The sequence below is a fragment of the Hydra vulgaris genome, chromosome 13 (assembly GCF_038396675.1).
Source record: "Hydra vulgaris chromosome 13, alternate assembly HydraT2T_AEP".
Lineage (NCBI taxonomy): Eukaryota > Metazoa > Cnidaria > Hydrozoa > Anthoathecata > Hydridae > Hydra > Hydra vulgaris.
The window spans coordinates 13185001-13207500 of NC_088932.1; the positions used below are offsets into that span (position 1 = coordinate 13185001).

A 22500-nucleotide genomic window follows, 5' to 3' on the forward strand; every position below is an offset into this window, starting at 1 on the left:
CTATAAAAAAAATACTGAAAGATTTTTTCTCACCATAAACTTGGGTGCCAAGAATTCCGTGTCAAACACACACAAGTGTGCACTATTACGTTCAGCATTTAATATAAGATATATATATATATATATATATATATATATATATATATATATATATATATATATATATATATATATATATGTATATATATATATATATACACTATAGCATTGTAATATAAGCATTTGCTTACTAGTTTTGCTCTTCTTTATAGCATATGGCTTTCACAGGAAAAAAAAAACAAACAAAGAATAGCGAAAAATAAGATTGCAAGCCCCATGCCAAACTCTCAGTCGATGAAGCTGCACTTGTTTGAGGCAGGAAGCTACAAGATAGACAATATAGGTACTGAAGTTGTGTGTGTGTGTGTATATATATATATATATATATATATATATATATATATATATATATATATATATATATTTATATATATATATTTATATACAACCCTCCGAATTAGTAAAAATTTGAACCTCAAACTGTTAGAGGTTGACACCAGGTCGACAAAAAAAAAATTTGACACAAAAGGGTTATTATAAAACATAGAAACAAGGACAGCAAATTTTTGCTGATCTCAAATACTTCAAGCTCGGCAGTTAGGTCAGCATTGCCAACTGCTGACTCAAAGTAAAGAATATCTACATATTATGCATTAGCAATCATCAGGTAAAAATATTTTTTTTTTGTTAAAAAAGTATTACAGTCTTATTATACAAAAGTGAAACTAAACACAGTTATAAAGCTGATATTGTTCATGAGGGTAGAATAGTTATAATCTTTTTTTTAAAAGTGCATACAGCAATTTCAAAAGAAAATCCTTACTTTGCTAAGTAAGCAGTTTTGTTTTACAATGATTTATATATAGAAGTATAATATAACATAAATGTATAGTTTAATGATCTCTTTGTTACATAAACTGTATAACCCCCTAGATATACTTGTAACAAATAAAAAAAAATCACTAACACCCTCACCATTGTGTGACGTAATTTGTGGACGACTTCAAAACAATAAAATAAAATCGTCTGAATTAAAATAACCTGAACTGTCTGTATAACAGAGTTTACATTGGATGTTATTTCCCATAATATTTTTGGTTTTGGCTCTCCTGCAGCATTGCAAATTATTCTAACACTAGAACCAGGCATCACATCCAAATTAGAGCCAACATATACTGTCACAGAGTTGTTTTTTGAAATAACTGAGTCTAAAGTAATTGAGATCTTTGGCAAAACTAAACAGAAAATCAAAAACTAAATCTTTGCCATCGATGTTATTGAAAAAAAAATCTTTTATTGTTGATACATTTTTCTAAACATAATATTACAAATTTATAGATAATGATGGTATCGTTTACAAAATTTTATCAGTACAATTTTTAAATGGTTAATTTAAGAAGGTATAAAATATGGAGTCTAGTTTATGATAATTTTATAGAAACCAAGCTATTTTAAAAAAATTATATATCAAAATGTTTAAATTTTACAGTAATAATTAACAACTAATAATAAATAATTGTTGCTGACTGGTTGTCTTTTTATATTTTAAACTTTCATTCATTTTCAATTAAAACAGTCCTTAAAATAAGATTAAAATTTTTACTAAAAATGATTCAGCAATGAAAAAATGTTATCGCATGGTTTATCCAAATTTTTCAATAAATTTGAATTCAAAATCAAATTTAATAAATAATGTCAAATAAGGAATCAAAATCAAGAAATTATGTCAATTAGGACACCATATTCAATCACATCCGGTTCAGATTAAATCACGTTCGGTTCAGATTAAATAAGAAACGAGTTTTTATTTTTTTATTTATCTCATTTTTTTTATCTCATAAAGTTATTGTTTTAAAATTTTCAGCATTATTTTGATAACATGTTATCACTGCTTGTACATATACATAGAGAGTGAGATAAAATTAAATGAGAGATGAAATTATATGAAAGTGAGATAAAATTATATCAAAAAATTATAAAAATCTTATTAATGTATAGCTAGAAAAAAATTTTTTTTAATTCTTTTCAAATTTAACATCAAAATTTTTGACTATCTAATAATATTATTATATTTAGAAATAAATATTATGTAAACTTATAACATTTATATTTTCAATAATAATTATTGTATATTATGGTTAATAAACATGTTTTATAATATATTAAATAAATATATTATATAAAATATATTGATTAAAAATATGTACACCATTCAATAATATACAAGTCTCAGGACTTGTATATTATTGAATTTTAAGAAATAAAATATACAAGTCCTGACATTTATTTTAAGAAATAAAAAAATTCCAACATCTTTACCATATTTCTACAAATTTAAATTTGAACTTTCTTACAAATATTAAAAAATAAAGGTCTGAAGAAATTTAACTGTTGTTAATATTTGTTATAGGAACTGAAATGTTTATACATAAATTAACTTTAAAACTAACTTAACTTTGAAATTAATTAATTTGAAACTGTTAACTTTGAAACTAATTAATTTGAAACTGTTAACTTTAAAACTTATTAAATTGAAATTAATTTCTAGGGGAAAGCAGAATAAAGCTAATAGTCAACCAGCCTCAAACCTTTTCTTCATCTATTAGGCTGACATAGATGTAAACCTGTGTTACATTGTTTTCTGCCTAGGATGATGAATGCTGGATCTTCTTGACTCTATACATAGGATTCTGCTTGTGCCTCCTTGATAATGGCTATGCAACTCTTCCTGTGATCTCCTAATGAGGGTACAGCTCTAAAACTCAGCATAATGGTTCTGAGGCCGGCTGTTAGTAAGGTTTCCTAAACTCTGTGGTAGCTCTCAAAGACCACAGAAGTAGACCTACATTACGACTTTGTGTTAATTAGTGGGACCAAGATAACTGCATAGCTAATTGCTTGGGATGTCGTGCTCTATCTATAAAAGAGACAAGTTCTCTTTAAACTTACATGCGTAAAGTAAACCAAAATATTAAACATAAAAAACCATCCCCACTACCTAACTGTTTCAATATATCTTTCACAAATATTCATGGTCTGAAAAAAAACCTTTCATCAGTTGAATCTTAACTCTTACAAAATTCACCAGGCTTGCTTGCTCTTAGTAAGACTAATTTAAATTAAGTTCCTTCTTCTTTAACTTGCAAAGACTCTAATAGTCACATGCTTGACTTGGGTGTATACTTACTAATTTAACTATTTTTAGAAAAATTAGAAATTTTTTCTCTCTAAGGTGGTTTTGACCATGCAATGATCTCTATATCATTGGGATTCTTTTTGTGATTTTCTTTGTGACAGTTCTTAGGCTGATGTCTTTCCTCTCTCCGCTGATAAATGTCCCATCAAAATAACTTCCTCGATTCAGGCAGGAATAGAAACTTTTATTACTTCTTGTCAGTTCCATGTCAAGCCCCATTATACTCTATGGTTTTCATCTTCTTGTGCAGCTACTATATTCATACTAATCTATACTATATCTATATATATACTATATATATATATATATATATATATATATATATATATATATATATATATATATATATATATATATATATATATATATATATATATATATATATATATATATATATATATGTTTTTCATACTGTACTCTATGGTTTTCATCTTCTTGTGCAGCTACTATATTCATACTAATCATATTCATACTAATAATAATCTTTTTTTTTCATCTTTTTAAAAGAACGACACTCTTGAGAACAAACATCTATTTATTATGCCAAGAAATTGATGTAAAAAAATGAATCTTATGACCATACTATTCCTTCCATTCCAGTTAAACTAAATATTGTTTTCCTACCTGCTGGAAAATGGCATCTATGGTTCTAATTTTCAAAAACTCTGGAGATCATTCTGACCCCTTCAATTATTATCTGATCAGTCTTTTCTCTGTTATTAGCAAGGTTTTTAATTCTTTGATCAAAAAAATTTCTAACATCCCTTTTTGAGTCAAATAACTTACTGTCAGACAATCAATACAGTTTTTGATCCTCTTACTCTACAGCTGACTTGCTAACTGCTGTGACTGAAAAATTTCTTTGTGCATTGGAGGCAGCAAGGCAACAGCTATTGTTCTTAACATATCTAAAGCTTTCGACAAAGTTTGGCATGCTGGTCTTTTCCATAACCTTGCTTCTTATGGTGTATCTGGAAAAGTTTTTGAAATTATCAAATCACTTCTTTCTAACCACTTTATTAAAATAGTCCTCAAAATCCAACACTCTTCATTTCCAGTAATTTCTGGGGTACTTCAAGGCTTTATCCTTGGCAATGATTTGTTTCTTATCTACATTAATGATCTTCCCAACAACCTTTCATCTAAAATGGCTCTATTTGCTGATGGCTCAACTTTATACTCCTGTCTTGACAAAAAATCTTCTCTTTTCAATTGCTTAGAACAGGCAGCTGATCTGGAATCTGATCTCACTTCTGTAACAGATTGGGGCTTGCAGTGGGTTGTGTCTTTTAATTCCAACAAAACTCAGTTATTTATTTCAAACAACTATTACAATACTATCAACATTCCTATATTGATGAATGGCAATCCTTTCACTAAGCCATCTTCTTTATGTCTTCTTGGATTTTTATTTGCTACTAACCTCTCACGGAAAGCATATATACAATTGATTGCTAAGTTAGCATCTGCTAAGGCTACTTCTTTTTAAAGTGCTTGCCATTTTCTTACTCCTGATTCCATTCTCTACCTATACAAATTTCTTATTTGCCCCTGTATGGAATACTGTTTTCATATTTAGGATAGTACTTTTAATGATGCTCTTTCTCTTCTAGACAAGGTCCAAAAATACACTGTAAATAAAGCTGGACCTGCTCTATCTGTCCCCTTGTCATAAATTTGCATCTCTTTTTCTTTTCTACAAATACTATCATGGTTGCTGCTCAAAGGAGCTATAATCCCTAGTTCTATCAACTAAAATTCATTCTTGCTTGACTTCTTTTACTGTATCTATCTCTGTATGCTCTAAAAACTTTTATTCGTCTAGTTTTTTTCCCCGCATTTCAACCCTTTTAAACTCTCTCCCATCTTCATATTTTCCTGACTCATACAACCTACAACTTTTCAGGTCTTCTGTTTTCTTGCTCTTTATCTCTTATTCCTTTTTTCTAGTAACTTTCTAGTAATAAGCTTAATAGAATCAGAGTTGAAAAAAAAAATGAAATTTGAATTTCCAACATCTCTGTCATTTTCTTACATATTTGAATAAACAAATGCAAAATTTCCATCTAGTAATGACAACATAACCTATTGTTATCTAATATACAATACAATATTTATCTAGCATAAATATTTTACCTCCAATTAGTAAATTAATTATTCCAGTAGATTCACCTAATATATTTGTTGCAACACATATATAGGACCCAATGTCTTTAGGCTCCAAATGTTCTACCTAAAACGCACACACAAAAATTATATAGTAAATCATTACATTAACTTTTTCAAAAAGTTCAAAGTTGTTTATTTGCCTCAATTGCTGATTGATTATACAATTGGTATTTTTTTTCAGTTCCAGTAAAAACATCATGATCCTTTAACCAAACAATACGAGGAATTGGAAACCCTGTCACATGACAAAATAAAGTTATATGAGATCCAGCTGGCACAACAACAGATTCATCACTTACAGTTGATACACCAGAATTAGTCAAAAAATTTAAAGACAGAGTCGCTACAGGTTGCTCTAAAAGTTTAAACATAATATATATATATATATATATATAAATATATATATATATATATATATATATATATATATATATATATATATATATATATATAAATAAATATATATATATATATATATACAACGACAAATTATTTATTTTATTTTTCATAATTTAAAAAATTTACATATATCTATATAAATAAGTAAAGAATGACACAACAAAAAAACTATAAAAAATGCAAATTTTATGAGTGAGAAAAACATAAAGGTGGTAGAGAATTTCAAAGGATTGATGTGCAAGAAAATAGTCTAGATGAATAAAAGTTTTTTGAGCATGAAGGAACAGATACAGTTAAAGAATGCAACTTAGCCAAATTACAAGTCATGAAAGATTGACTCTGGTTTATTGAACATGAGATAACAACTTGCTTGAGCAGTAAACATGAGTTTGTAGAAAAAAAAGAGATGCAAGCCTACAATAACGAGAGAGGAGGTCAAGCTTGACAACTGGAGCAGATTCAACTACTTTTCAATTTTCTGTCTAAAAGAGAAAGAATACCAATACAAGAACCAGCCCAAATATGGATTTATCACATTCAAAATTGATATTCAGTATTTTAATATAACATTCAGGATTGGCTGCCTGTTTTGTGCAATTAAAAATGGTGACATTTGGTCAAGACCGAAGAGCTAATTTTAAGGTAAGATTTTGAAAAAAAAGCTGAATCAAATTTTCTTGTTGCTTTTTAAGAAAGTAATCTGATTATGTAAGAGTTTAAAACAGCAATTTGTGATGATGCTGCTGATGATGATGCTGATGATGATGATGCTGATGATGATGATTCTGCTGATGCTGATGCTGATGCTGATGATGATGCTGATGATGATTCTGCTGATGCTGATGATGATGCTGATGATGATGCTGATGATGATTCTGCTGATGCTGATGATGATGCTGATGATGATGCTGATGATGATACTGCTGATAATGATGATGATGCTGATGATGATGCTGATGATGATGATGCTGATGATGATGATGCTGATGATGATGATGATAATGCTGATGATGCTAATGATGATAATGATGCTGATGATGATGATGATAATGCTAGCGATGATAATGATGACAAGGATGATGATGATGATGATGATGATGATGATGATGATGATGATGATGATGATGATGATGATGATGATGATGATGATGATGATGATGATGATGATGATGATGATGATGATGATGATGATAATGGTTAAGTCCAATAATATAAATATCCAATAATAAAAGCTTATGATTATGATTTTAAACTATGACCTTAAGGAAATCAAAGAGCTTGTTAAGGATTTATAACGATAGATCTGTTTCTCAGGGATTATAAAAAGAGTACAGTTTTTAAATTCAAACTAAATTTAAAAAATTAAATTGAAAAAAAAATTCTTCTGAAAGAGTTGTGACATACACATATATACTTGTAAAAATCAATATGCATGTATGTAAATTGAAAGATTATTTAGTGGATGTAAACCATTACCAACTTCATAAGCAACTTCATAAACCTTTAAAATATTACTAAACCTAAATTACAAACCTGCAACAAGTAGTATTGTTGAGCTCTTTACTTTTCCCCAATTGTTTCGAGCTTCACAAGTATACGTTGCAGAGTCTTGAGGTAAAACATTTGTGAAGTATAACTTTTGTGTTGCAAAAGATATTCGTTCGCTCAACTCAAATCGTATATTATTTCTCAACCATCGTATTGTTGGCAAAGGTGAGCCACTTACAAAACAAGATAAACTAAATGAGGTTCCAGATAAAACAGTGAGATGACTTCCAACTTGGATATTTATGACCTCTTCTGGAATCTTTTTCAATACCAAAATTTCTTTATTTTCCTTAATGATTGGTGGTTCTAAATATTACATATAAAAAATGTGTTAAAATATAAATACACTAAAAGAAATAAACCTTCAAACCTAAACCTTCAGTCAAGCATGGGGATAGGGAGGGGGGGGGGGGGTATTTATGTATGTAGTTAGTATAATTTAGTAGTGATGCAGTGGTAGAGTGATAGCATTATAATCATTATAATTAATAGAGTCTAAACACCATGCCTCTGGTAGTATCATGCTCAATTTGATTTTCCATGCAGCTGCTTTTTTTTAATTTTTTGGTTCATGTTTCATAGGCCTAAGGCTGAGAAATTTTGCAACAACATTTAAATAATAACTGTTGCACCCTCTTTGTTTTAAGAAACTGAAAATATAAAAAAATTTCTTAATGTAATAAAGTTCCTAAGAGGGTGGCTATTTTATCTATCTATATATACACACATACACATTTTTTGCTGAGAGAAAAGACTTTGAGGCTAGCCTATACAATTTCAATCCAAAATCAATGATTAGTAGCCTAGTAGAGGCACTAACTGGCAATGACACTGCAATAAGAGAAAAAAGTATGATCACATCAGTTGTAACTATGCAACTAATCCCTGCATCACCCCTAGTTTCCACATAATGTACAAGACCCTTATAAGTAAAAGACTGAGAATGAAACCCTGGTATTGTCCAGTATAAACCCTTTATTTGGTTATCCAGGATTCTCTGTATAACCAAATAAAGTGAAAGCATAATCAAAGAATATATAAAAATGATAAATTATGCATATTAATTAAAATAAAAAGTATTTATTTTAAAATTACAGAGAGTAATTTGTTTTCATTATAAAAACTTATAAGTTGAAAAAAAAGCTTTAGGAAAATTTAATTTCAATTTTAAGAAAAAAAAAATTTTTGCTGCATATATTTACACAATATCATGCTGATTAGGTTAATTTTTCATTCTAATTTTATTGTTATTATTATAAATATCTAAATTTATTATTATTATCAACATTTTTAGAGTTATTTTAAAATTTCACATCAATAAAAGTCGTTATTTGGGTATATAAAATATTTTTAAATTGATTATACTAATAGAATACTTTTGATTTTGGTAACATTTCTGACAAACTTTTATTTAATGTGATTTTTTCTTCAACAGATTTAGGTAACTGATGTCTGCCAACATCAATATATACAATTTGCAATCATGTAATCTACCACAAATATTAGATTAGGCATAAAACCAAATTTCCACTTACAGGCAATTTTCAGCAGAACAAAATGGAAAAGAAAATCATTCAATCATGTAACAAAATTATCACATGATTGGACAGTTTTCTTTTCCATTCTGTTATATTTAAAATTTCCTGTAAGTGGAATTAATTGACCAAATTGAATTAACTGAATCTTATTATGGGCCAACCCTCAAATAGGTATGCAAAGTAATTTTTAGACAATCAACAATAGAGAATGATGTCTTACAAAATACGTAAAAGCTGAATTAAGAAAATATTTTTATTAACAAGCTGCAAAACAAGGTGGAGCAGCCTTCTAATAATATTATTATTATTTCTTTATTCCAAACATGATCTTCTGATGAACTTTTTTATACAGCAATGAATTGTCTTTATGCTATAAATATGCATTTGTTTAAAAAAATATTATTTATTGTAGTTCTGCTGTTATAATTTCTGGTTCTAACTCTTGAATCAATCCTGGGATTGTAAGACCTTATTTACCTGACTACAACTAGGGTCATTCCAAATCAATTTTACTCATTGTTGACACTATGCAATTTTTTCATGTATGCTTGTGTACCTAAAAATCATTAAAATCTCAGATTTTAATGATTTTCAGGTTTACAAGTATATATGAAAAAAATTCTAACTTTTTTTCTTTCGTGACCCTTTGTTTAAGCACCATTCATTTTTTTAAGTACCTTGTATCACACAATTAGCTTCAATTTAGATACTATTTGTAGTATTTAAATTAAAGCTATGTGAAGCAATACTTCTTTGTTATCATAATATAACTAATTTGACAATGGTAGAGTGGGGATATAAATGGTAGTTACATAACAACATGATTGACAGTATGGAGAAGTCATGTTTAAATATCATATAAGTGAATATATGTAACATTTAAGTTACTTTCCACATTTTTTATGTATTGTTTTTGCTGTGGTTTTTTTAAATACTTAAAATGAGTTTATATAAAAGGATCTGAGTAATAAAATTTTTTTTTTCTTTTCCTATTTTCTTTCAAGACAAAATGTGTTTAATAAATTAATTATTGTGATTTGATGTAAGATGTAAGGTTGTTTAACATATCATTTGTTGAACAACTAATGTAATTATTAAATTTGGTAAATTAATATAACTTTATTAAATTAATATAACTATTTTAATTAATATAACTATGAATAGTTATATTAATTAAAAAAATATAATAACTAAAAATATTAAAAATACAATAACTTCCTATTAATAATATTGTTATTGATAATTACATAATATTATTATTAGTATACATGCTTCTTTATAGAATAATTATCAGAATAGATGCTTATTTATAAAACAACAACTATAGATACTTGTGTAAAATAACTATAGAAAAAAACCTTTTTGGTTTGAGGGTTATATCAATTTCCTATTTTATAAAGTTACTAAGTATCAAACACAAAACCTTTTGGTATCAACCACAAAACTTTATCTAAAATATTTAAAAACTTATTTGCCAAAATACTAACAGCATTAAATAATTACATAATCAATTGATTAAATTTAAAAAACTGTAAAATCAAGTTTAAATAATACATTTTACATAACATTTTGATTACAAAAGCATTTGCTCCATAAAAATTCACCAACTGTTTTTTTTTAAATAAAACTAAATGTTTATTAAATATCAAATATATTTTGCGACTTACATTAATACACAATGTAATTTATAATGCAAACAACACTACAAGTTACAATAGAAACTTACAAAACTTTGAACTTAAATTTGAAGGAAAGCACAAAATACAAATACAAAAACATACCCATTAGATACAAATTAGATTTTGAACTTGCTTGTCCAAATGGATTTTTTGCTATACAAGAGTAAACACCACTATTTCTGGTTGTCATTTTTGCAATTTTAAGAACATGGTTATTTACAGCTTTGAATTTGAAATCACCATAATCAATTTCAAAACCATTATAAAACCACTCTACGCTTGGAGAGGGATAAGCATCAGTAAAACATTGTAAATGTACTGTGTTATTTATTCGAACAAACGCCTCATTTACTCCAATAGGTACAAATACTTCAGAATTCTGTGCAAGTGAGATAACAGGAGAGAGATCAGGAGGAATACTTTGCATTTGAGGTTCAAATCCTAAATACAAATTTTTATTTTTATTTTTTTATTTAACTAACAACCAATGAAATTTTACTAAACTTTATTAACTAACGGCATTTATTTTAACTAATATAACCAATATTTTGATTAGTTTAATTTTCCTTCAAACTTGTTTACAGTACAGTAACTTGTTTTATAGTGGTTTTACAGTACAGTAACTTGTTTTATAGTAGTTTTACAGTACAGTAACTTGTTTTATAGTAGTTTTAGAGTACAGTAACTTGTTTTATAGTGGTTTTACAGTACAGTAACTTGTTTTACAGTAGTTTTACAGTACAGTAACTTGTTTTATAGTGGTTTTACAGTACAGTAAATTGTTTTATAGTGGTTTTACAGATGAAAAGTTTTAAGTTATTTTTATTTTTCATATTATCAATAAAAAGTTATCATTTTTTAAAAAATATTTTTTTTTGCAAAATAATAAAAGTATATAATAAAATAATAAAATCTAATAAAATATAAAAAAAACAATAAAATCCTTTCAGCCATTATTAAGTTTATTTAACTTTGTTGAAACCTGAAGTTTTAACTAGTTTCATCTTTCATTCTATGAATCATATTATAGTGAGACGCTGACATGTGTAATTTCAATTCTATGTATCATATTATAGTGAGACGTTGACATGTGTAATTGCAATTCTGTGAATCATATTATAGTGAGACGTTGACATGTGTAATTGCAATTCTATGTATCATATTGTAGTGAGACATTGACATGTGTAATTGCAATTCTGTGAATCATATTATAGTGAGACGTTAACATGTGTAATTGTATTTCTATGTATCATATTATAGTAAGATGTTGACATGTGTAATTGCAATTCTATGTATCATATTATAGTGAGATGTTAACATGTGTAATTGCAATTCTATGTATCATATTATAGTGAGACATTGACATGTGTAATTGTAATTCTATGTATCATATTATATTGAGGCATTGACATGTGTAATTGCAATTCTGTGAACCATATTATAGTGAGACGTTGACATGTGTAATTGCAATTCTATGTATCATATTATAGCAACTTTAATAAACAAAAAAAGTACATACAGCAACTTATCCGCAGAGACACTTGTAGTAAAATACACATACATCTACTATTAAGTTATGATTTAAAAAAAAAATTTTAAAACACATCTTTAAAAAAAAAATTCAAAAGCGTTTGTCACACTTGGCACACATAGGCCATTTATATTCAAATATAAACAGCCTCACCATCGTGAGGTAAAAAAAAGTTAGTGTCGCTCCAAAACATAACTATCATTAAAAAGAAAATAGAAGAAGCTCTAGATTAGATAATTGAAGAACTTCAGATTTAAACTAGTGAAATAAACAATAATGCTGCACCTTTCCTGCTTTAGTTCAATAGTTTTAAGGCTAAGGATAATTATATACAATTAATAAGGTAAGATAATAATTAAGGTAATTAAAATAATTTACCCAAAATATATACATGTTTTTAAAAATAATTGGAAAAAAACATTTTTTCTAGAAAGTCTTTACAAACTGAACTTTACAAAAATAGCATTTTTATCATAAGTTTATTTAAAGTATATGTTCTATATGTTATATATGTTCTATATGTTATATATGTTCTGTTTAAGTTAAGCACCAAACAGAACATATACTTTAAAATGAACATTTTATATTTTTACTTATTTGATTTTTATGACAACAAAAATATAAATTTATGTTTAACAATAATTTCTTAAAATATTAAAAAGTTTTGTATACCAACAACTAGTTCTGTGCTAGCTTGTACACTCCCAGCTATGTTTGTAGCAACACAAAAGTAAATGCCTCCATCATGCTTTTCTGCATTCTCAATAGTGATTGTGTCTTTTAATATATGAGTAAGAACAAGTTGACCTTTATACCAAATTATCTTAAACAAAAAATGAACTTATATCTTTAAGAATGTATGTATTTATAAAATTTGTATTAAAAATAAAAACTTTATACAAACATTCTTATTTTTTAACTTAAAAATCATAAACAATATTTTAATCATAAATAGTAACACAGTTTGTAACAGCAACTATTTATATTGACAGGTGAATAAACTCTGTTAGTATGACACCAGTGGCACAGGCAGTATAAAAAAATTGAAAACAACAATTTTTTGTTAAAGTTATAAAAAATAAGTAATTTTTTATGCCAGAAACATGAAATAAATCTAATAAACTTAAAATATTTCGTCAAAAAGCTTTGTCAGTCAATTAATTACCAGATTGCAATAGATTATTACATTACATCTATTATTACATCAAACTAATTTCTAGATAAAAACAATTAGGTGGAGAAATTAAAGAAGTTTCAAAAAAATTTTTAATTTGTTAAACTTCTAAAAAAATAGAAAATTACCTACCTTTGGAGGTGGAGTTCCTGATACAGGGCATTCAATAATTATTCGTGAATTTTTTCTAGTATAGATTTTTGTACCAATGAGAACACGAATAACATTTACTCCATGACCAGCAACAAATGTTTTATTTGACGAAACTATTTTTGGTGCTTCTTTCTCTAGAAAATTGTTTTATCAAAAATGTTTTAGGTGTTTCACTAGTAAACAAAAAAAAAATTTAGAGAGATACTTTCAAACTTTAGATAATTTTATACTTTAACAAGATATGCATTAAAAAGGTTCTTTACAGAAATACTTTGATACTTTAGAGAGATACTTTGATACTTTAGAGAGATACTTTGATACTTTAGAGAGTTGCTTTGATACTTAATGAGACATGATTATACTTCAAAGAGAAAACACTATACTTAAAAGTGATACTTTGATACTTTATTCATTATAGATAGCATAAATTTAGGCAAAAAAAGATGACTTTTATAAAGCAAGATAATGATTAACAGACAACTTTAATGATTGCAAACTATATGAATCAAGAAAACAAGATAAAGGGAGTGCATTCTAAAGAACTGATGATCAAAGACAAAAAACTAGACAAACAAGAATTTTTTGGAGCACTTAGGAACAGTCATATTAAAAGGATGAGACTTAATTAATTGAATGACAAGTAACACGAGAATTTTTTTAGATGGTGCAAAAGGTCCAAGCTCTTTAAGAGCAGCGCCCATTATACTATTTATAGAAAAGTGAAAGAGAAGCAACATTACAACGATATGACAATATTTGAAGGTTGGCTGCAATAGCATGTCCTACTATGTATAAAATGCATTTTTGCATCTTGTCTAAAAGAGAAAGGGCATCATTCGAAGATTTGCTCCAGATATGGCAACAGTATTCCATACAAGGACGAGTTAGAGATTTATAGAGATAAAGAATAGAATCCAAAGTAAGAAAGTGGCAAACACAATAAAGATATGTAACCTTAGCAGATGCTAATTTTACAACGGATTTAATGAATGGTTTACAAGAAAGATGGGAAGCAAGAGTTAATCCTAGAAGACTAAGGGTAGGTGACTCATTGAGTAAATTATTGCTCATAAATATAAGAAGATCTAGATTATTACAATAACAACTAGCTAAAAAAATTGAGTTTTATTTGAGTTAAAGTTCACCACCCACTGAGAACCCAATGCTTTAGCAGAAGTGAGACCTTTTTTAAGTTTAAATGTCTCTCCAAGCAATCAGAGAGTGTTGGCTTCTTATCAAGACTAAAATAAATAGTAGTATACAATAGTAGTGAACAATGTCACCTTAGATGTGGGAATTTCTGGGAGATTGTTAATGTAAATTAAAAAAAGTATAGGGCCAATGATAGAACCATGAAAAACTCCTGAAGTTACAGGAAATAAAGAAGAGGGCTGTCCATCAAGGACAACTTTTTTAATACAATTGGTAAGGAAGGATTCAATAATCTTAAAGATGTTACTTGATACACTGTGAGAAGAGAGGTTATGGAGAAGTCCAGCATGCCAAACTTTATCAAAGGCTTTAGAAATGTAGAGAGCAATAAAATCTATCAGTTATTATCATTAACAAATCAGGAATAAAATGAGAAGATCGAAATCCATATTGATGATCAGAAAATAAGTTATTAGATTCAAGATGAGACATAAAGTGTTTTTTAATTAAAGACTCAAAAACCTTCTTTTGATAAGAAGAAAACTAATGGGACGGTAGTTAGACAAGTCAGATCGCTCTCCTGAATTTTTGAAAATAGAGATAACAAATGCCATTTTTGAGTAGGTTGCAAATTAAGACTCTGATAAGACTCTGATAATTTTTAAATAGTTTTGAAAGTATAGACAACGCTCCGGAGAACATTTCTACAAAAATATAATAGTGTGTTGGTTGGACCACAAGCTGTAGAAGAGTCTAAGCAGAAAATCACTTTAGATACTGAAGTTGAAGTGATACAAATGTCAAACAATATATCAACATGTTTGTCGGCTGTATCAGGTAGGATGTGATTAGTGGAATCAAAAGATGAGATTGATGAAAAGTTCTCAGTAAACAATTTAGCTTTGTCTTTAGGCGAGGCAACAAAATTTGAACCATGCAAAAGAGGTGGAATAACAGATTTGCCCTTATTATAAACACTGTTAAAAATTTTCCAGAAGTCTCTTGAGCCTAATTTTTGACAGGAAATACAAGATTTTGTGATATAAGAATTGCTGGCTTTGGCATTAGATAAAATATTTTTACAGTGGTTTCTAGCAATAGTAAACAGACGCCTGTTCTCGGCAGAATTGTTTTGGTGATAGATATGGAAGTAATGGTTACAATTGAAAAATGCAGCAGCATGGTTAGACAAATACCACTGAAAAGAGTGTTGCTTGACTTAGAATTATCAAGAGAATTAAAAGATTTCATGCTAGCCTGAATCCAAAAAGTTACATAAAAAGCACATTTGTCAGCAGGAAGACGAATGATTTCCACCCAAGGGCCATCACAAAAAAAATCACAGAATGAGTCCTAGTCAGCTTTAAGGTAGTTTTTAGGATAGAAAGAGGTATAATGATAGTGAGTTTAGAGAGATCAAACCGTGATTAGAAGCATTCAAGGGTAAATGTGGAGAAACTGAGAACTGACTAGAATCAGAAAAAAGACATAAGTTGAGTAGAGAAGATAAATCGGATTGTCTGGAGTTAGAAAGTTGACTATTTGTGTTAAAGATTAAGAAAGGTAAATGTTTTGGGCTTTAACAACTGCAGAGTCACTGACACTAGTACCAAGCCATTCATTTGAGCATTTAAGTCACCAACAACAAGAATATTAACTAAAGGATAAAAAGCACATATAAGAATCGTCTGAAACCTAGTTTCCCAACAAATGACCAAATTCTTACAAATGTAAATGCTCAGGCCAAGTATGTGACTATTTTAGTCTTTACGAATTAAAGGAAGATAACCATTAACACTAAGATCAAATGATGAGACAGCTGAACTCAAAATAGTCTCACAAAGAGCAAGTAGGTCTGGTGAACTTTGCAAGAGATAAGAATCAACAAAAGAAAAGTTATTTTACAGATCACAAATATTAGTGAAAAATAGATTGAGAGAACTTGTTGATGACAATGGTTTTTGTGTTTCAAAGTTTTTAGTATTTTAGTCATTTTGGATTTGTTAAAGAACTTGACTCAAAGCACAGATAGAACTCAGTACACTATTTAATATTCCAAGCAATTGCCTCAATACTATTAATAAACCCTAAGCTATAACAAAGGGCTTCAAATGTGGCCATGACAATTCACAATAAAACTGAGTTTTAGAGCTGTACTCTCATTAGGTGATAATACAATGAGTTTTCTAACCATAAAAATAGAGAGAACTTTAGAAACATAGAGTTGTCTAGTCATAAAAACAGAGTACACTTTAGAAGCGTTTACAAATATACGAACTGTAAAATTAGGCATTCATAATTACTCTGGATTCTAATATTGCCAACATAGCTGACAATGTTTAAATGGAGTGAATTTTTGACCTTATACTGAAAAATAGGTGAAGAATCATAAGTAATCTTTGTAATTTATTAAAACTGTGCAAATGTAGAACATGACTACACCAAACTCTGAATAAGTTTCAGATTAGTCCACTAATGCTAATAATTTTATTCTAAAGAGCAAAATATTGATTTGCTATTTAAAGCATAGCTTTTTCATAGCGTGATTATCTCAGCATTTTTTAAGGTGTAAACTAGTGAAAAAATGCATTATCATACGCAAAAAAGGGTTGAAAAACTGGACTAAGGACAAAATAAAATTTTATGTCGAATATCGTATAGTTTTATGTCTGATGTCAACCTATACAAAACAGACTGAAATACCACAAGACAAAAATAGCTTGTACGCTGGGTTTGTACACTTATATATTTTACCTAAACTAAAAAAGGTTATTAAAATTCTTTGAAAAAATTCATTATTTTCATTGAGCAACTTTAATTGCTTTTTATAACATGAAACTTGACGAAAGAGGCCGCTGCTCTGAGAAACAAGTTGAGCGTGGAGAACAAGTTGAACTTGAATAAATGAGAACACTTGTATTATATATTATATATATATATTTGTGTGTGTGTGTGTGTGTGTGTGTGTGTGTGTGTGTGTGTGTGTGTGTGTGTGTGTGTGTGTGTGTGTGTGTGTGTGTGTGTGTGTGTGAAAATGTGTATATTACTTGAATAAATGAGAAATGAATAAGAAACATTTTTACGCATTTACATTGTTTAATGGACAAATTTTTCAAATGTAAAAATGAATTACTTTGAAATACTATAAAATTAGGTAAGTAAATAAAATAAAATAATTCACAAATTGATATTACCTTTTATAAATATAGTTGAAGCTTTAATTGATGTACCAAATATATTGCTTACATTGCACAAGTACTCCCCATTAAAATCTTGATCTACATTGTATAAAGTTAAGTGACTGTTTTTTATAGAAACATTTCTGTTGGATTGTAACCAACCTAGTGGACTTCCTTGCTTTATCCACATTACTTCAGGTATTGGCTCACCAATTACAGGACATGATATTGAAACTGTTGATCCAACCAAAACATCTGCATTTTCACCAATGTTTAATTTAATCTCCATATGTTCATCATTAAATGGTTTAAAATATGGCAACAAAATACCTGCTTGCTTTTTTTCTAAAAAAATTTTAAAAATTAATTCACGCATATAAATAAAACCATCATACTTGAATCAACATAATTAGTAACTAAATACAAGAGATCAATTACAACAAATGAAATGAAATACAATTTAAAAAAATAATTTGTGCACTCAAAAATATACAGACCAATATTAGCAATAGTAAAGTAGAAAAAGAACGAAAATAACAAAAATAAAAACAAAGAAAAATAAAAACAAATACACATATACATATGTGTGTGTATATCTATATCTAAATCTATATCTCTATATCTATATCCATCTATCTATATATATATATATATATATATATATATATATATATATATATATATATATATATATATATATATATATATATATATATATATATATATATATATATATATATATATATATATATAAATATATATATATATATAAATATATACATTTATATATAAATATATATATATATATAAATATATATATATATATACATATATATATATATATACACACATATATATATATATATATATATATATATATATATATATATATATATATATATATATATATATATATGTATATATATAACTATGTACATATATATATACATTTATATTTATGATGTGTTAGTGATGTAGTTGTAGAGCAGTTGCTTCATAAGCGGGAGGTTCCAAGTTTGATCCCCCACCACGTCCTTGGTAGTACCGGGCTCAACTTGTTTCTCCGCACAGCGGCCTTGTTTGTCAAGGTTCATGTTTTGGAGATATAGAGTTGAGAGTGTTATAACTACAATTAAGTAGCCTCCTTGTCTGTAGTGACCTTCATGGCCTTGAGGAGGTGAATAAACAAAAATATATATATACACATATATGTATATACATATATATATATACATATATATATATATATATATATATATATATATATATATATATATATATATATATATATATATATATATATATATATATATACACACACATATATATATATATATATAAATTTAAACATATATATTTAAGCATATATATTTAAACATATATATTTAAACATATATGCTTATATATATGTGTGTGTGTAAGTGAATTTTTTTATTTTTATTTTTAAAAGAAATAAAAAACATACCAACAACTTGTATAAGTGATGTCTTTTCATCAAATCCTGCCAAATTGATGGCTATACAAGTAAAAGTTGTCTGACTAACTTGATGGTCAAGATCGTACATTAAAGTTGTTTTGTTGTCACTTATTTTAGCTTCTCTTTCTTCCATTACAATTTCATCATTAACTTTCCAAACAATATCTGGAGTTGGAAATCCCTCTACAGGACACTCTATATATATTTTAGTGCTGGGATATGTAGAAGTGTTTTGACCAATAGTTAAAAATAAGGAACTCTCTTTCGTAGTTTTATTGTAGTGATACATAGGTGCTTTTTCAATGGAACTAATCTTTGGCTTATTAGAAGCTGTTTAAGAAAAAAGTGACTATTTTTTTATTTTAAAAGGTTCAAGTTATTACATTAAATAGCCCTTTTAATATTCTATTTTTAAAAAATATGAAAGCTTTAACAACTTTTATAGAAATTACATTGATAATTTGTTCATAATAATGAGTTTGAAATCTAAAACTTACAATAGAGTGTTAGCGTTGAGTTTATTTCTACAAACCCTGCAATATTTTCAGCACGACATGTATAAACTCCTGCAGATGACATTTCATTAACATTCAACAACTTTAATAACCCTGAATTATCAACTGTAATATTTTTTTCATTTATTAAAAGTTTTTCATCTTTAAAAAAAGTAAAACTTGGTGCGGGAACACCATTAGCTGGACATCTAATAAAAAGAAAAAATTTTTGAAATTTTATTTTTAGGTAAAGCTTATAAAATAATTTTAAAAAATTTCAAAAGTAAATTAACTATTACCGCAGTGAAACATCTGTTCCACTAAAAGTCATCAAGCTGTTTCCAAATAGAACATCCACATTTTTCAACCCGCTTGTGTGATTAATTACTTCAAAATTATAATGTTGAGAAATCGGTTTTTTAGCAACTAGAATAACAGTTTTAAAAATTTGCTTAATGAAAAGAAAAACAATATATGTAAACAAATATGTAAAATAAACTTATTTAATTAAATAATTGAGTTATCATTATTTATAAACGTACTTAAACGTTATTAAAACGTACTTAAACATTATTTATAAACGTGCTTACATAAAACATAATTAAAATCTGGAAGATGCCTCCATTTAAAACCTGGAAAATACCTTTATATAAAATCTGAAAGATACCTTTGTTAAAAATCTGGAAGATTCTATTTGAAAAAATAGCTTTTAAATCAGTTTAAATTAATTGCATTTGATATGCATTATAGTCAGAAATTAAATTTTTATTTTTTTTGCTTTCTTATTTTTTTTCTTTCTATTTCTTTTTTTTTCAATCTTTTTCATTATTTTAGTTATTATTTTTTTAATTTTTTTTTTAATGTTTTCTTTGATTAACTTCCTTCACATTATCTCTCCGAAGAAAAAAAATAATGAGAGAGGAAAAAAAATCATTAATCTCAATCACAAAGTAAAATACTTATGTTTTTGAAATCACCATTGTAATTATTGTACTGTTTTGAGGAGTATTCATTCGCAGTTTTTTCCAGCTAGAGTTTGATTAATAAAATCAATTGGTAAATAAGAAAAATTTCTGTGCCCATGATTCTTACCTGATTGTTTTGTTTTATGAAATTTAAAATTTCATAAAACAAAACAACCAGGTAAGAATCATGGGCACAGAAAGAAAAATATTACACAAAATAAAGCAATCAAATCAACTACATGCAGCCTTATAGATCATTGTAAACCTGGAAAAAGTTTAAAAAAAAATCAACATCATTAAACTAACAGCCAGCTCTCATAATAAACTTATGTAATCTCTTAAAATAAGCTTAAACCATATTTTCAACTAATATTATTCATTTGAATTCAAATTACTTCTTTTGTTTTAAAATCTATAATCCCAGGTAAGCTGATTCTTAAATAATTTGTTAAAAAGAGTGTTTTATTAACCTTTATCAACAAAATTATTAATTATTTGCTTAACTTTAAATTTCAAACATTAAATTTAAAAAAAAATTAACTTACTAATTGAGCAAAGCTACATAACATTTTCTATACAGTTTGCAAAAAAATTCATATTATATTTTAGATACTGTTTATATTTTATTTTGTTATTATAAGTTATCTAATATACTTTTGACTGGTTACTTATATTTCTGTATTTATTAATTATCATTATTAGGTTTATTAAAATTTTTAATAAAATAAATTGAAATAAAAATAATAAATCAAAATGACATACCAACAATGTTAATCATAGAACTTTCGCTGACAGCTCCAAATTCATTAAGGCCAGTGCATGTATATAAACCACTATTATGAACATTATTTGTATCAATCATAAAATACTCACTGTCTTTAAAAACATATACTCCGTCTTTTCTCCATTCAATTGAAGGTTTTGGTTCCCCTACAACATCACATTTTAATTGTAATGGTAAACCAGCTAACACGTCATAGTTTTCTCCAACCTTCAACCAGAAAAAAAAACACACTTATTCATTTATATATAAATTTCATTTGAGCAATAACCTAGTTTTTATATTTGATTACATGATTCTATGGGGCAAATAAATTAATCCATGTGTTCTATCAAAGTGTTTTAGCCCAACATGACTAAGCAAAGTTGTATGATATTATACAACACAAAATATGAATAAACTTATGTACCATTTTTTCAAATATGAACAATAATACAAATAAATAACAACCAAAGAAATTTAAAACAAAAACTAAAACTTACAAAAGAGTAAATATAAAATAGTAAAAAAGGAACAGAACAAATGATGCAAAAAAAACTTTTTCAAAAACATACATCTTTAATCTGTGTATTTTTATTTTTCAAACTTGAAGAATATTTTTCTTCTATCTGGAAGATTTTTGTTTCATTTTGGTTTTTATTCTTAACAAATGTTGGTTTTCTTGGAACTGTAATTTAAAGTAATGGAAATATAATTTAAAATATTTTATTTTTATAAAAATTAAATAATAAAACCACTTATAAAATTTTTTTATAATTTTGTTTTATTTTTTAAAAGAAATAAAACACTATAACAACATAAATACATATATATATATATATATATATATATATATATATATATATATATATATATATATATATATATATATATATATAATATATATATATATATATATATATATATATATATATATATACAGTATTGAACAAAACGAGTGCAACCAAATAATGCTAATTTAGTTTCTTTATATAAAAGTGCTGCATTTTTTCAATTTAGTGAAATAACTATGTAACTGTTTAAAGA

The 22500-nt window shown here is 26.9% G+C and overlaps 1 protein-coding gene across 1 annotated transcript in view; it reads right to left on the reverse strand.

The window, feature by feature from the left end:
* The window catches only part of LOC100209292 (hemicentin-1), a 126049-nt gene that overhangs the window by 38837 nt on the left and 64712 nt on the right, over positions 1–22500 (reverse strand). Inside the window, exons 19-31 of the mRNA XM_065816725.1 lie at positions 22029–22141; positions 21456–21684; positions 20028–20154; positions 19732–19937; positions 19223–19564; positions 17773–18102; positions 13406–13560; positions 12772–12922; positions 10671–11009; positions 7337–7657; positions 5545–5759; positions 5372–5468; positions 1081–1274 (exon numbers count right to left, since the gene is read on the reverse strand). Coding sequence (XP_065672797.1) covers positions 1081–1274; positions 5372–5468; positions 5545–5759; positions 7337–7657; positions 10671–11009; positions 12772–12922; positions 13406–13560; positions 17773–18102; positions 19223–19564; positions 19732–19937; positions 20028–20154; positions 21456–21684; positions 22029–22141 — 2819 coding nt within the window. The remainder of the gene's footprint in view (positions 1–1080; positions 1275–5371; positions 5469–5544; positions 5760–7336; positions 7658–10670; positions 11010–12771; positions 12923–13405; positions 13561–17772; positions 18103–19222; positions 19565–19731; positions 19938–20027; positions 20155–21455; positions 21685–22028; positions 22142–22500) is intronic.